Genomic DNA, 15593 nt, shown 5'->3' with positions numbered 1-15593 from the left:
ATGAATAGAACCAGCTACACCCGGCGAAAGAACACTGGGAAATGAGTGTGGACCATAACATAGCATTTACACGCTTTCTGTTATTGTTTGCTTGTATTTTTGCTTTTCTTCCCAGGTTATTTTCACCTTTTTTCTAAATCCGATTTTTCTCGTGTAGCAAGACAACTGTATAAATATGTGTACATATATTCTATTTAACATATACTTTAAAATATTTAACATGTAGGGGAGGGAGTGTAGAGAAAGAGGGGAAAAGCTGGAACAGAAGTTTTTGCAAGGATCAAGGTTGAAAAATTATCCATGCATATGTTTTGTCAATAAAAAGTTATAATAAAAAAATTGAAAAAAAAGATGAAAATAATTCTTTAAAAATTAGAATTGATGTTCAATAATAAAGAGAACCAGCTACACTCAGCAAAAGAACTATGGGAAATGAGTGTGATCCACAATATAGTGTTTCCACTCCTCCTGTTTTTGTCCGCTTGCATTTTTGTTTTCCTTTTCAGGTTATTTTTACCTTATTTCTAAGTCTGATTTTTCTTGTGCGGCAAAATAACTGCATGGATATGTATATGTATATTGTGTTTAACATATACTTTAACATATTTAACATGTATTGGTCTACCTGCCATCTAGGGAAGAGGGTGGGGAGAAAGAGAGGAAAAGTTGGAACAGAAGGGTTTTGCAAGGGTCAATGCTGAAAAATTACCCATGCATATATCTTGTAAATAAAAAAGCTATAATAAATAATAATAATAAATTAGAATTGAGCAAGGGGAAGCTGTGAAAGATCAAGAAATAACAAAACATTATAAAGAATGAGAAAATAGAACAGAATGTGAAACATAAGAAAAATGACAAATCTGGAGAACAGATCAAGAAGAAAAAATATAAGAATAATAAAGTGCCAGAAATGCCAGAAAAGTTATAACCAAAAAGAGACACAACAATGCAGGAAATAATCCAAGAAAATTGTCGAGGAATGATAGAACATGAGGGGAAAGTAGAAATGGAAAAAATCCAATGATCACTACCTCAAAGAGATCCTTTGGGAAAAACACATGGGAATATTACTGCCAAATTTGAAACCCCTAGATCAAAGAGAAAATTTTGCAAGAAACAAGAAAAAAACAATTCATGCTAGAGCTACAATCAGAACATTACAAAACCCTATTAGATCTTTGGAGAACAGAGGAACTTATGACAAAAGAACTAGGGAACATTATGGACAAAACGGGCAACTTTGATTACATTAAATTAAAAAGGTTTTGCACAAACAAAATTAAAGGGAAGTACAAAGTTGGGGAAAAAATTTACAGCCAGTGTTTCTGATAAAGTTCTTATTTCTAAAATATATAAAGAACTGTGTCAAATTTATAAGAATGCAAATCAGTCCCCAATTGATAAATCGACAAAGGAAATTAACAATTTTCAGGTGACAAAATTAAAGGCATATGAAAAAATGTTCTAAATCAGTACTGATTAGAAAAATGCAAAATAAAACAACTCTGAAGTACCACTTCACACTTCTCAGATTGATAAATTTAGAGGGGATACAGGAAAACTGGGATACTGATGCATTGCTGGTGGAGCTGTGAAATGATCCAACCATTCTGGAGAGCAATCTCGAACTATGCCCAAAGGGCTATCAAAATGCGCATACTCTTTGACTCAACAGTGCCACTTACTGGGTCTGTATCCCAAGAAAATCATGAAGAAAGGTAAAGGACCCATATATGCAAAAATGTTTGTAGCAGCTCTTTTTGTGGTAGCAAAGAATTGGAAAATGAGTGGGTGCCCATCAATTGAGAAATGTCTGAATAAATTGTGTTATATGAAGCTAAAAATAATAAAAAAGCTGATTTTAGAAAGAACTGGAAAGATTTACACAGAACCAATAATATATTGCATACAATAAAAGCAAGAATGGGTGATGATCGGCTATGAAAGGTTTGGTACTTCTCAGTGGTTTAGTGATCTAAAACAATGTCAACAGACTTTGGACAGAAAATGCCATCTGCATCCAGAAAAAGAATTATGGAGATTGAATGTAAATCAACACATAGTATGTTCACTTCTTTTATGTTTTTTGTTTTTTTTCTCTCCCATGGTTTTTCACTTTTGCTCCGATTTTTCTTTTTCAACATGATTCATAAAGTGGTGTGTATTAAAAAAAAAAATTAAAATGAGTTTAAGCTTAAAAAAAAAAAAGAATCATACAAGACAGCAGCAGTTACAAAAAAAGACCACAGATCCTGGAATCCTTTCTACCAACAATCAGAAGAACTAGGCCTGTGGCCAAAAATATATCCAACAAAATTATTTATAATTTTGAATGTGAAAAAAAAGGACATTCAACAAACTTGCAGGTTTTCAGGACTTTCTATCAACCAAACAGAAAACAACATGTAAGAGCCAATATCAAAGATCAATTTTAAGGAACTTAACATGGACAAATTGTTTAAATATGGACAAATTGTTTATGTTTTTGTTTTTGTTTTTCTTTTACATGGGAAATGCATATTATATGTTTAAGATCTGCATCAACAATAGGGTTGCTTAAAAGGAAGACTGACAGAGTTAAGGTAAAAATAGTAATCATATTATAAAAAATGAGCTGCAGAGGAAGAATAAACACAGCCATTAGAGGAGGAGGAGGACTCATAGTTCTGAAAACCTACTCACATCAGAAATGGGTTCAATATGCAACACTACATATATGCCATGAAGAGCACCCTTCAAAATCTATAAAGAAATAAGGGGGGAGGTTTGAGCGGATGGAGAAGCAAAGAGTGAGGAAAGGAGACAAGGGAGAGATCCTTGGATGGGAGGAGGTTTAATTGCAAGGCAAGTTATGGAGCAGAATTTAATTAAAGAGTCAAGAGGGATAGGAAACACGTGTGTATATGGGTGTATGTGTATGTGTGTGTATGTGTGTGTGTGTGTGTGTGTGTGTGTGTTAATTTTGTTCATGCAAAAATTTTGTAGTTTATAATTTTCCAGCCATTTCCAAATCATGGTGCCTTTGCTTTAATCCTCAACCTCTGCCTACTGCAACTGAGACTGTCCCTGGTACATGGCCTCTGATCAATGAACCTTGCCATGCCTAGAACCAGGCACTTCCTGGCCATTTTCATACTAGGTCACTTATATTCTGACCCTCCTTATCCTCTCACCAGAAGGTTAGCATATTTACAAAGGACAGACAAACCCAATCACGTCCAGAAGTGATAACCAGGGTGATCAGATCATGCCTTACACAACATGGCTGAAGGAATGGAAGTTTAGCCTTGAGAAGGAAAGATTTGTGGGGGATAATCAGAGAGGAAGGAGAGGAATGGAGGGCATGACACCCATCTTTAAATATCTGAAGAGTTGCAATTGGTTTAGAAGTCCAAAAAAAGAGCAACAGATACATTACAGGAAAGCGAATTTTAGTTTAATATGAAAAAAAGCTTCCTAACAATTAGCACACTTCAAAAGTACAATGGGCTTATATACATTATCAGGCAGTGACTTTCCCATTTCTGAATGTATTTAAACAATTCAGCAATTAAATTCAAAGAATATTTGAGAACTCTATGCTGTTTTCAGGAGAGCTTTAACTAGATTTATATTAAATGCTGAGTTCCTTTTCAAATCTAAGTATCTAATTCCATAATTTTTGAGAAATGTCTAGTAACAGGGAAGCCTATGAGAAAGGTTTCAGAAAAACTGAAAATATAAGGCAATACATGGAGATTTGTCTTCCCTTCTGCCCTGCAGGCTACAATTTCTGCTCACAAAGAGCAAGCCCTTTGCAGAAGCTATGCTGTCAGATAAGAAGAGAAAAATATACTTGACATGATTTCTTTTGCTATAAATCCAGTAACAGCTCTACCAAATTGTTCAAATCTAGCCTAATTAATTTTTAGGATAGTCTAGTAGCAGTGAGAATCCAGTTCATTCATCACAATCATAAAGCTTATTTATGAATTTTGTGATATCCCAGTAAACCATACACTCTTAAGGAAAACTTGCCCATGTTCATAAAAATTTCTCTTCGGAATTCTCTGATGTTGGGTCAGTTATACCAGAAGTGTCAAACTGAAATAGAAATAGGGTCACTAACTGTACGTGTGGTCCATGAAGGCCATACATTAACATAGATATGTTCTAATGCATTTTTATGTATTTTGCTAATTATTTCCCAATTATGTTTTAACCTACTTGGATCTGCACTCAGGAGTGTTACTCATGCAGGCCACATGTTAGTAATGAACTATACACTCAAATAAATGGCTTACAACTTGTGAGTGACAACTGTACTTTTAGCCTGCGCAAGATATGGAGTCCCAGTTAATAAATTAAAAAAAAAAAAAAAAAAAAAAAAAGGATGCCGGTGAAGACTCATTCTTACTACAAGACAAGACTATATTTTGGCAGTCTCAGAATTCTAATGTTAGTAGGGACTTAAGGGCCATATATTCTAATTCATAATACCTGAATTATAGTCCCTTCTACAATAAACATAATTATTAGTTCTTCAACCTTCTCTGAAAGCCCTCCCCAAAGGTAAAAAAACAAAATAAAAACCACTCCCTCCTGAGGCAATCCATGCCATTTTGGAGACAGCTGTCATTGCTACAAAGTTTTTTCTTACATTAAGGCTACTTATCTCTTTACAACTTCCTGCCCTTGGAGCCAAAAATAATGTCTAATCTCTCTTATACATGCTCATCTTTCAAATACTTAGACAACTAAATCTTTTTTTTCTAGACAAAACATCAATTCTTTCAATAAATTTCCATGTGGCATAGGGTTGAGGCCTTCTGCTCTTGTAGCTGCCTTCCCCCTGAACATATCCTAGCTTAAAATGTTCTTAAAATGCATCGCCCAATATTCTTGATTTAATCTAACCAGGGAAGGATACTCAGACCACCTCATTTTTTGGACTTTTCCTGTCCTACAAACACTGACAGTTTTTATACTTTTTTTCCCTATGCCACCAATGAAACAGTTTGAACCAGGGAGAGACCTTAACCTGGAGTGCACAAACTTTGTGATAAGTGTTTTGTGCAATCGGTTTTTTGGCCTTGTCTAACTCTTTGTGACCCTATTTGAGATTTTCTTGGCAGACATTGGAGTAATTTGCTATTTCCTTCTCTCAATTTGCAGATGAGGAAATTGAAGCAAACAGTATTGAATAATTTGCTTAGCGTCACACACCTAGGTAAGCATTTGAAACTGGATTTGAACTCAGGTCTTCTTGCCTTTCTGATTCCAAGTCCAGTGCTCTATCTACTTTGCCACTTAGCTGCCCCTTTGATAACTGTACTTTAAAATAATTGGCTTCCTTTGTAATCCTAAGTATATATTTTTATGTATTTTAAAACATCATTCTAAAAAGAAGTCAATAGATCTCAATAGTCTACCCAAGGGGTTCCATGACATATAAAAAATAAGAATCCCTGTTTTAAATTAATCAAGTTGCAAACACTGTTGTTAGTAATGACTGATCTTTCACTAGGCTTTATGCAGAAATAGACTACCAAGGGGAGACAAGCAGCTTATGGAAAACATTTGGCAAGAAAGACATAAGATATTGCCAACTATGCTGGAAGAAGAAAGACCCTCTTTTACTGTATGGAATCAGTGAATTTAAGGCTTGCACATGTACATTTCTGTCTCTGTTAATGCATACATATTATCCTAGACATTGACTCCCATCTTCATCCAGTCACCAAAAAGAACCAAGCAAACTCCAAACAACAATTCACACACTATCAACAAATAACAAATACTATTGGCATTTCAGCTTCCTGAAGACACTAAAAGGATACATGGCAACATATGGTATGGCCTGCTTCATGCTTCCATCATAATGAAAAACACATAGCAAAAGGACAATATCTGAAAGAGAAAAATATCTAGTTAGAGGTGAGAGAAGAGACAAAAGAATATTTAAAATAAAAGGCCATAATGAGACAGGTAGACTGTCCACATGGAGTTAGGAGACCTGGATTCAAATTTTACCTCTAAAATAGATTAGCTGTGAGACACATTTAGGATTCCAGTCTCCTGGCAATTCTTTAAAACTAAAGTTTGCAGAGCAGGAGCCATTATGAATTTTTAGAGGAAGTTCTCCTCCCAGGGAATTTCATCAGTGAAATCTGAGCACTTGTCCAAAACCAGCCCCAGAGGTAATAATTACCTTGTGCAATGAGGATTGGATACTCCAGGTAGGTCAGTAGGGGGTAGCTGTAATAACTCTGGTACCGTAAGAACACAAGGAATCTGTATGGGAAAAAAGAAATGGATTCTGCTCAGAAGGGCCTTTTTTTAGAATCAATCGACAATGATAAAACTCATCAATAGAACTGGCCTCTGAGAAGACTAAAGCTAAGAAGAAACATAATCATCCAACAGTTTTTAAGTGACTATGGTATGCAAGGCCCTGAATTTTTTTTTCTTTTTATCATATGGATACACAGAGAATTCCAAAAGTCTTAGTGATGCTTTAAGCTAATATATATATGTGTATGTATATATAAAAACAACCATCCCACAACTCCAGGGGAAAGCAACATATGAATAAAGCAATTCTCTTTTGTCCTGCTAAAGATGCATCTATATTTCACCCAGGCTAGAAATGCAGTGGCCACTAATGGACCCAGGCATTGCTAAAAGGTGCGGAAGCTTTGACCTGTACAATATGCAACCTGGACTAGTTTTCCCTCCTTAGGCAGCCTGGGATGACTCCCTGATGCCTGAGGTTCATCATATTTGTACCTGAATTAACACTACTGCAATCTGGAAACCTCAAATTCCAATATACAATTCAATTCAATTTACATTTATTAAGCACCTATGAGGTGCCACACATGAACAGCTAGGTGGTAGAGTGGGCACAATGTAGGACCCAGTTAGGAAGATTCATCTTCTGCATTCAGACCTGGCCTGGGATGCTAGCTGTCTGACCCTGGTCATGTCACTTAACCCTGTTTGCTTCAATTTCCTCAAAAATGAACTGGAGAACATGTGTAAAAATGTTTATCAGTCCTTTTTGTGGTGGCAAGGAACTGGAAACTGAGAGGATACCCATTAATTGGGGAATGGCTGAAAAAGTTATGATATATGAATAGAGTGGATCGTTCATATTCTATAAGAAATGATAAGCAGGATGATTTCAGAAAGACCTGGAGAGACTTACATGAACTGATGCTAAGTAAAATGAGTAGAACCAAGAGAATATTGTACACAGCAACAAGATTATGTGATGATCAAATGTGATAGACTTGGCTCTTTTCAACAATGAAGTGATTCAGGCTAATTCCAATAAACTTATGATCCAGACAACTGACCATGAGGATTGAATGTAGATCCCAACATAGTATTTTCACTTTTTTTGCTGTTGTTTTCTTTTTTTCCCCTTTTGACCATATTTTTCTTGTGCAGCATAATAGCTGTGGAAATATGTTTAGAAGAATTGCATCTGTTTAACCTGTATTGGATTACTTGTTGTCTAGGGGAAGGGAGTAGGGAGAAAGGAAAAAAATTTTGAACACAAGATTTTGCAAAAGTAAATGCTGAAAACTATCTTTGTATATATTTTGAAAATAAACAGCTATTTAAAAACAACAAACACAGGCAGCTAGGTGGCACAGTGGATATAACACTAATCCTGAAGTCAAGAGGACCTGAATTCAAATGTGACCTCAGACTCTTAATATTTCCTAACTTTGTGATCCTGGGCAAGTCATTTAACCCCAATTGCCTCAGCAAAAACAACAACAACAAAATAAACTGGAGAAGAAAATGGCAAATCACTCCAGTTTCTTGGTCAAAAAAATCCTAAATAGAATCATGAAGATTTAGAATGACTGAACAACAAGATGCTGGACTCTGTGCTATGCTCTAGTAACACAGAAACAAGAAAAAAAAAAGTCCTGTATGGGCTTACCTTCTCCAAGTGCAGGCCATTCTACCCCATCAATCAGTCAAGGATGCCCTAAGGTTTCTGAGAGAGGACTTTTGCTCATTAATTTTTAAGCATGTAAAGGGGTCTTGAGACTAAAAAAATTGTTGCTCTAAACCACACTGCCTCTCACATTCCAGGTTATCACTCATTTCTGGTTACAAGTCTTTGTTGTTCAATCATTTCAGTCATACACCGCTGTGATCCCACTGGGGATTTATTGACAAAGATACTGGAATGCTTTGCTATTTCCTTCTCCAGCACACTTTACAGATGAGGAAACTGAGGCAAACAGGGTGAAGTGACTTGCCCAGGATCGCACAGCTAAGAAGTGTTTGAGATTGGACTTGAACTCAGAAAAATTAGTCTTACTTACTCCTGGCCTGACACTGTATGTGCTATGGTGGCATCAAGCTGCCCATAGGTTACAAATTAGAGCTCTGCATAGGATCCTAGATTTAGAATTAGAGGGGACCTCTGACATAATCTAACTTCATTTTACAGATGAGGAAACAGGCTTAAATATTTAATTTCTCAAAGTGACTTATTATCTACTAAGCGGCAAAATCAGGATATGAACCCAAGACCTCCACTTCCAAATCTAGGACTGTTTCCATAGGACTTCTGGTACCATCTCCTGAACCAAACTTCTGGCTTCACCAAACCACTGGCTCTTAAGAAAATCAGACTCAAAAATTTCTCTGATGTTGGTCCCTAAGTAATTCAAAGCATTCAACTCATTACTTGTTAAGGGACAAGTCAATTCTCCAAGAGCCTCCACAGCTATGGATCATAGCATCTGAAGGAGTTGCAAGTCAGCCTTTGCTGACAGGTGTTGCAGACTGGGAATGAGATAAATTGGAGGCAGAGGGAAGAGGAGAGAGGTCAGACAACACAACAGCCTCTCAGTCTCCTTGTATCATCCTCTCACAAGAGGAGATTTAGTCTGGATTGGATCTCCAGCAACCACTGTCACGTGTGTCACGTGTCTCCTGTGTATTCCAACAGTTCTCCAACAATTCCAACAATTACTCTTATAATAACCATCTGCAATTTTCCAAACGATAAAAAGGCAATGAAGAAACATGAACTTAGAAAAAGAAAACAAATAAATCTTCTTAAATTGTGTCTTCCTGGTATTTTGTTTTTTTACTAGGCTGAGAACAGGGCTCAATTGAGGCCTGGCAGCTCAACATGAGCTGCTGCTTTTTTAGGGAGGGAATTTTCTCCTAGCCATGGATCTCATTTCCTAATTCCCTCAGTTCTTTCCACCCACACTAGCAATCTGCAAGGAAACCAGGAAAGGGACTAAATAGGTTTTGGATGGGATAAACTGGAAGTAATGAGTTGAATATAATATGCATTTATATAACACCTACTATTTTCTAGGCACTGTGGTCAACACTTTAAAAATATTATTTCACTTGATGTTCATAATAAACCTGGGAGGGATTATTCCCATTGTGCAGTTGAGGACACTGAGGCAGAAATAAGTGACTTATCCAGGATCATACAGCTAGAAAGTTTCTGAGAGCGAATTTGAATTCAGGCCTTTTTTTAAAATCTAACTATAAATAGTAACAATTTAACATTATTATTATTGTTAACTATTTACTAAATGCCATGTGCTGTTATTACATACTGGAGATACAAAGAAGCGGCTCTTCTCAAAGAGTTACATTATGAGGGAAACAGAATGATGGCTTTGGAATCAGAGCCCATGTCATCAAGTCCTACCTCTAGCAATTGTTACACATATGATGATGAACTGGTCTTTTGATGTTCTTAATTTCCTCCACTGTAAAATAAAATGGTTGGATTACTACTCCTACCACAACATCACAACTACTATTTCATTTCCAAAGTCCTTTAAGATTTGCTAAATCATATTGATGAGGTTCAGCACAGAGCAGGGAGTTGTGGGAACCCCCTTCTGGTCGGGGCACATCCTTTGTAAATGAATTTATCAACCCGAAAAGTTAAACTGGCAAAAGAAGTTTATTATTCTGACTTCCTTAGTGGCAAGGTTCCGAGGTGAATAGGGTCCTGTTAGGAAAATAGGTGAGAGAGATAACACTGAAAAGAGAATGTCTTTTCAACAGGCAGAGGGTCACAGCTTTGCCAAGGGGAGAGAGAGGTTCCTTGTCATTATTCCTGCTTTTAGGTGCTCTGCAAGGAATTGAGTTGAAGGAAGCTTGTTATATGGGCAGCTGTTGGTGGGGGCTGGGAGCAGAATCGGAGTAGAGAATCTTCGAATTGAATGGGTATCCCTGGACTAATCTCCAACTCAGTAGGGTTGTATAGAAATCTCATCTCCAGCTCGGGCTAAGCAGGAGTGGTCCTGGACTCAACTAGTCCCACCCAGATAACAGAATGAAACCACTTTATCTCGATTTCTGGGGTGGGTCTCTCAAAGGAGAGCTTCTTTGAAGGAGTTTCCCAAGCTTTCCCTCCCAAAGTCTGAGAGAGTGAGAGAGCATTTGGGGGCTCCCCTTGTCAATATGAACATATATTTAACAAGAACTTTATGTAGTAGTTGCTATTATTCCAATTTTACAGGTAAAGAAATGGCTGAGGGCAGCTAGGTGGTGGGGTGGATAGAGCACCAGCCCTAAAGTCAGGAGGACCCAAATTCAAATCTGGTCCCAGATACTTAACATTTCCTAGCTATGTTACCCTGGGCAAGTCACTTAACCCCATAGCTGAGAGAGATTAAATGATTCACCCTGGGTACAGTTTAGTATCTGAGACAAGAATGGAATTCAGTTCTTCCTGTTGATAATTCATAAGGTCCCTTCCAGTTCTATATCTGAATCCAGCTATTTGGTTTTTTAGGCAAATCCATTTCATTTTCCTCCATCTATACAATGAAGAGGCTAAACCAGATAATATCTTAAGGTCCCTTCAAGATCTAGTACTGTAGAATTCTATGTTCCTGACAATCTTATTAAAAGTCTCTGTGTGTAAAGATTTCATCATACATACAAGGGGCTCCAAAAATCTTAGTACACTTTAAAGCTATTAAAGCTTATACATACATAAATATGCACACACAAATACATCAGCATAATTGGATTAGCTCCTTAAATATGTGTAAACATATAAATCTATGTCTATAAACCTAAAATAAATGAAAAGTCTTTCTACAGGTACAATTCCTACCAATTTTTTTCTTAAAAGACAATACTTGAAACTGATTGACTTCAACAAAATGCTAAAGCAGTAGGGGTAGAGTGAGCAAAGACCTTCCAGACTGTTCTAATCTTTGACCTATTTGTGGGTGTGACTCTTTAATAAGATTTCCAAATGCTTTTGATACTTTGTCTCTTTGACTTCATTCTATCATCAAGCGAGACAGGTAGAGCAGGTTGAAAGTTCCAAGCTTAAAGGTAGATTTAGAGCCAGGATAGACTAGCCAGGAGAGACTTTAGAGATCATCTGATCCAATCCCTATTCACTTCAGCAAGTATTTTTTTTTCTAACTTTTTTTTATTGTTTTTTTTTCTAGTTATACATGTACATTAATTTTTTTAAAACACACATTTCTTTATGAATCATATTGGAAGAGAAAAATCAGAACAAAAGAGTAAAACCACAAAAGGAAAAAAAACAGAAGAAAAAGAAAAAAAGCAAACATAGTATTTGTTGATTTACATTCTTTCTCCATTGTTCTTTCTCTGGATGCAGGTTTTCCATTCAAAGTTTATTGGAATTGCCTTGGGTCATGAAACCACTGAGAGAGAACCAAGTCTTTCATAGTTGATCATCACACAATCTTGCTCTTACTGTGTACACTATATTCCTGGTTCTATTTGTCTGGTTCAGCATCAGTTTGTATAATTGGAGGAGGCAGTAAACCATTAACAATTAAGGGAACCGGAATGGTCTCTGTAAGATGTAGTAAGTACCTGGACTGAGTCTTAAAGAAAATGGGGGTTCCAAGAAACAGCTCAGGAGGGAGGGCACTTAAAGACAGGCAAAGAAAGAGGTAAGAATGAATGCATGCATGCATGCATGAATGAAAAAAAGCAAGTATTAAGTTTTTTCTATGTACCAGGCATTTTGCTAAGTATTAAGAAAACAAATACAAAAGGGAAACAGCTTACATTTTTACATAGATGGAGATAACACATAAAGGAAGTGGTATCCAGAAAAGGGGATTTGGGTATGAAGAGTCACACAGTTGATGTCTTGGTATATATGAAGGAAATAATGTGAGATGAGTCTGGAAAGGAGAGACAATTGAAGGGCTTTTAGTATAAAACAGGAATTTGTGTTTTACCTGAAAGAGTCACTAAAGCTTCTGGAGCCAGGGAATGACAGACATGTCTGTTCAAATTAAGAAACTGAGGCCCAAAAAGATTAAACTCTACACCTGTAAACAGTAACAAAGCTGGGACTGGATTGCAGGTCTGCTAACCCCAAATCCAGGGCTCTTTCCATACTGCTTCCTGACTCTGTAAACCTGGAAAAGTCAATTGTACTTTTGTGCCTCGGTTTACTTATGTTTTAAAAAAAAGGAAAAGGACAGTGGAAAGAACTCTTGACTTAGGAGATCTAGATTCACATGCCAACAGCTACTGTGGCCATGGCTAAATAAAGCACTTGCCTCTTTGAATCTCAGTTTACCAAGATCATAAATTTAGCACTAGAAGGGACATTAGCAGTCATTCAGCCTAATCTCCTTATTTTATCAATGGGGAAATTGAGGTCCAGAAAAGACTTGTCCATGGTTAAACCTGTTGTAGATACAGGTTTTGAACCAAATCCAGTTGACTCCAAGTTTAACACTTTTTCTCATTTTTCCATGATGCTTCTATTCTTTGTAAACTGAGATGTTGGATTTAGGAGTCTTTCAAGCCCCCTTTCTGGATCACTACTAGAGTTGAGACTCAAGCCCAGGTTCTCCTTTTAGCAATATTCTAGCCTTTCTTCAATCTTCTTTCTTGATCTCTCTTCTGATGACTTCCTGAATGATCTTTCCCTCTAGGTTTTAATGACATTGATTTCGCCAATCTCTTCCTACCTGTGTGGCCACTTCTCAGTGTCTTTTTCTGGATTTTCATCCTTGTTATATATAAACATTTAATTATGAGTGCCTTCCACCCCGACTCTTTATTGGTGCCTCTTCTTTTTTTCCTTCTATGTGATCTTATCAGTTCACCTGGTCTCAAATTATCATCTCCATGCAAATGATTATCAGCTTTATATATTCAACCTTATGCTCTCTCCTGAGTTCTAGTCCATCATCACTACCATCATTTTGGACATCTCTAATTGAATATCCTGTAAGTATCCCAAGCTCAAAAGTCCAAAGGAAAGCTCAGTATCTTTCCTCCGATCTTCCCTCTTCCTGTTGTTCAGGGGTACCATCATCTTCCCAGTCACCCAAATTCAAAACACTTTCAACTCTTCACTCATTTACCCCATAAATGTCATCATATTTGCCATTGTTATGCCTGCAGCCTGTTTCTCAGGTATCTTTTAAGATGTCTTATCCTTGGCAGTGAGGAGTAAGGGGCAAGGGAGGAGACCCCTAAGCCCATGCTCACTTCAGTTGCTGATTCACTGCCCCTCCCTTAGTGGCACTAAGAATGCTTCTTTGCACCACTCCTGCTAATGTCCTAAGGAGAAGCTGAGGGTACAGGAACTCTGAAATCTGAGTAGAGAGGAATTAAGTGACTTCACCATGCCAGATCTAAGGCAAGGGTTTACTCCTTTAGTCCAATCTGGTCATTCAAACTGGGAAAACAGGCTTCAGCAAAACCACTATTCAAGAAAATATAACTCACAATGGCAGATACTTTACAGGCATAAAAACTTAGAAACTAAATCCAAGGGGAAGAGAGTAAGTTTATTTATGAACAGTTTCTTTCTCTCATGTAGTGAGGTTTGTTTTCTTCTGTTTTTGAGCATTTGTTCAACAAACAGAAGAACTGGATTCAAGTTGTGACCCCAACACTTGGGTATTGTTTGTACCCTAGGAAAATTACTTTACCTTCCTCCCTAACTCTCTTTCTGGTTCCTCTGTATAATGGGCACAGTAATACTTGTACTGTACCTCTCTTCCCCCTCTCCCCGGCCCCCACTAGGCTACTGTGAGGAGAGCTTCTTCCAGATCCTCTATTAATAGGGATCCAAGCCATCTCACCTTCTCCCACCTGGCTGCACTCCTCCAGCCTTCATCATGCTCATCCTTTTATTGGATCTCCTCCTTTTACTTGACTTCCAGTTAGAATATTCTGTGACTGTAAGTCACAAAAGCCATTCATGGACTCCCCCCCCCCCAAAAAAAAAAATACAATTTCATTAGCACAGACAGGAATTTTAGTATGCTTTTTATTCTTGGGATTTCATAGAATGACAAATCTTAAAAATTGGAAAAAGTCTAAAGCTCCTTTAAAGCTCACTTTACAGTGAAAAAAAGTTAGTGAAAACTTGGAAATATGTTTAAGAGAACCCAAGTCTACAGACTTCCTGTTCATCTTTGGTTTTATTATTGTTATTATTAACATAACTGGCATTTACATAATGCTTTAAAGTTTTAAATGTCTGCTGTACAGACATAATCTCCCTTGAGCCTCACAACAGTCCTATGAAGTCAATGCATAAATATTATTATTTCCATTTTATAGATGACAAAAAAAAAAGGTGCATAAAAAAATCGAATGATTTAATGTCAAGGATACTAAGTGTCAGACAGGTCATTATGAACCCACTTCTTCCTGATTGCAAGCCCAGAGCCTTATACACCATGTCTGGCTGCCTTAAACCTCATTTGAAGCCTGAAGCAGTCACTTTACTGCAGGTATTATCAGAAGTCATATGGCTCTCTCATAGTCACATAGTGAGAATCAAAGGTGAGAATTTTAATCTAGGTATTCCTAACTCCAAATTCCACATTCTCCTCCAAAAGTTTCCCAAGTACTACCAAACTCAGAAGAATTTCTGATGGAATTCTTCTCTAACTTCCTAGGAATTCATAAAGTCTTGCCACTATTTACAGAACACCCAGGTCTATTCTCCATATAATTAAGGTTTTCCCTAACAAAGCTGTATGGATAGATTCCAGAACAGGTCTCAGCCTTAATCATGAAGGAAATCTGCCAACTGCCTTGACACAGCACCCTCTTCAGGGGTAAAGTAGCACAGTGAATAGAGAGCTAGACACACCATTTGAAAAAAGATCTGAATTCAAATGCTGCCTCAGACTGTAATGTTCTAGTTGGTTTTCTGGAGGTCTTTGGACCAGCCTTTGTTTCAACTGCATAATCACCCCAAGAATAGCCAGAGATAAAATCCAAATTCTTTATTATCTCCTTGTCTGGGGCTCAGCTAGCTTTTTGGAGGCCCTTCAGATAGACCTTGGTCTCAGTGGGGGAAGTAGGAGGACAGGCCAACTTTCAGTCCTCTGTCTTCTCTGAGTCTGTTCTAGTCCCCCACAGTGGTGGGAGATGAAATAAATGTCTGAGTCCTAGGGCTTGTGCTCCAGCCTCCAGTCCTCTGGCTTCTCTGGCTCTGTCTCCAAGACCCTTTTCTGGCTGAGTTTGTCCCAGTTTATATGCAGTATATGGAGTATAAGTATATCACTAGGGAACCATTATTTGTTGTAATATTAAATCAATCATACTGAACC

At 37.3% G+C, this 15593-nt stretch overlaps 1 protein-coding gene across 2 annotated transcripts in view; it reads right to left on the bottom strand.

Annotated features, from left to right (window-relative positions):
• Window positions 1-15593, bottom strand: part of SLC66A3 (solute carrier family 66 member 3) — a 37373-nt gene that overhangs the window by 12174 nt on the left and 9606 nt on the right. For both annotated transcript variants that reach the window (XM_031950604.1, XM_031950603.1), the window contains exons 2-3: window positions 6194-6276; window positions 5823-5892 (exon numbers count right to left, since the gene is read on the bottom strand). In XM_031950604.1, coding sequence (XP_031806464.1) covers window positions 5823-5892; window positions 6194-6276 — 153 coding nt within the window. The remainder of the gene's footprint in view (window positions 1-5822; window positions 5893-6193; window positions 6277-15593) is intronic.

The sequence above is a fragment of the Sarcophilus harrisii genome, chromosome 2 (genome assembly GCF_902635505.1).
Source record: "Sarcophilus harrisii chromosome 2, mSarHar1.11, whole genome shotgun sequence".
In the NCBI taxonomy this organism is placed as follows: domain Eukaryota; kingdom Metazoa; phylum Chordata; class Mammalia; order Dasyuromorphia; family Dasyuridae; genus Sarcophilus; species Sarcophilus harrisii.
Note: the sequence above shows the minus strand (reverse complement) of the source record. Positions and strands in the feature narration are given on the sequence as shown.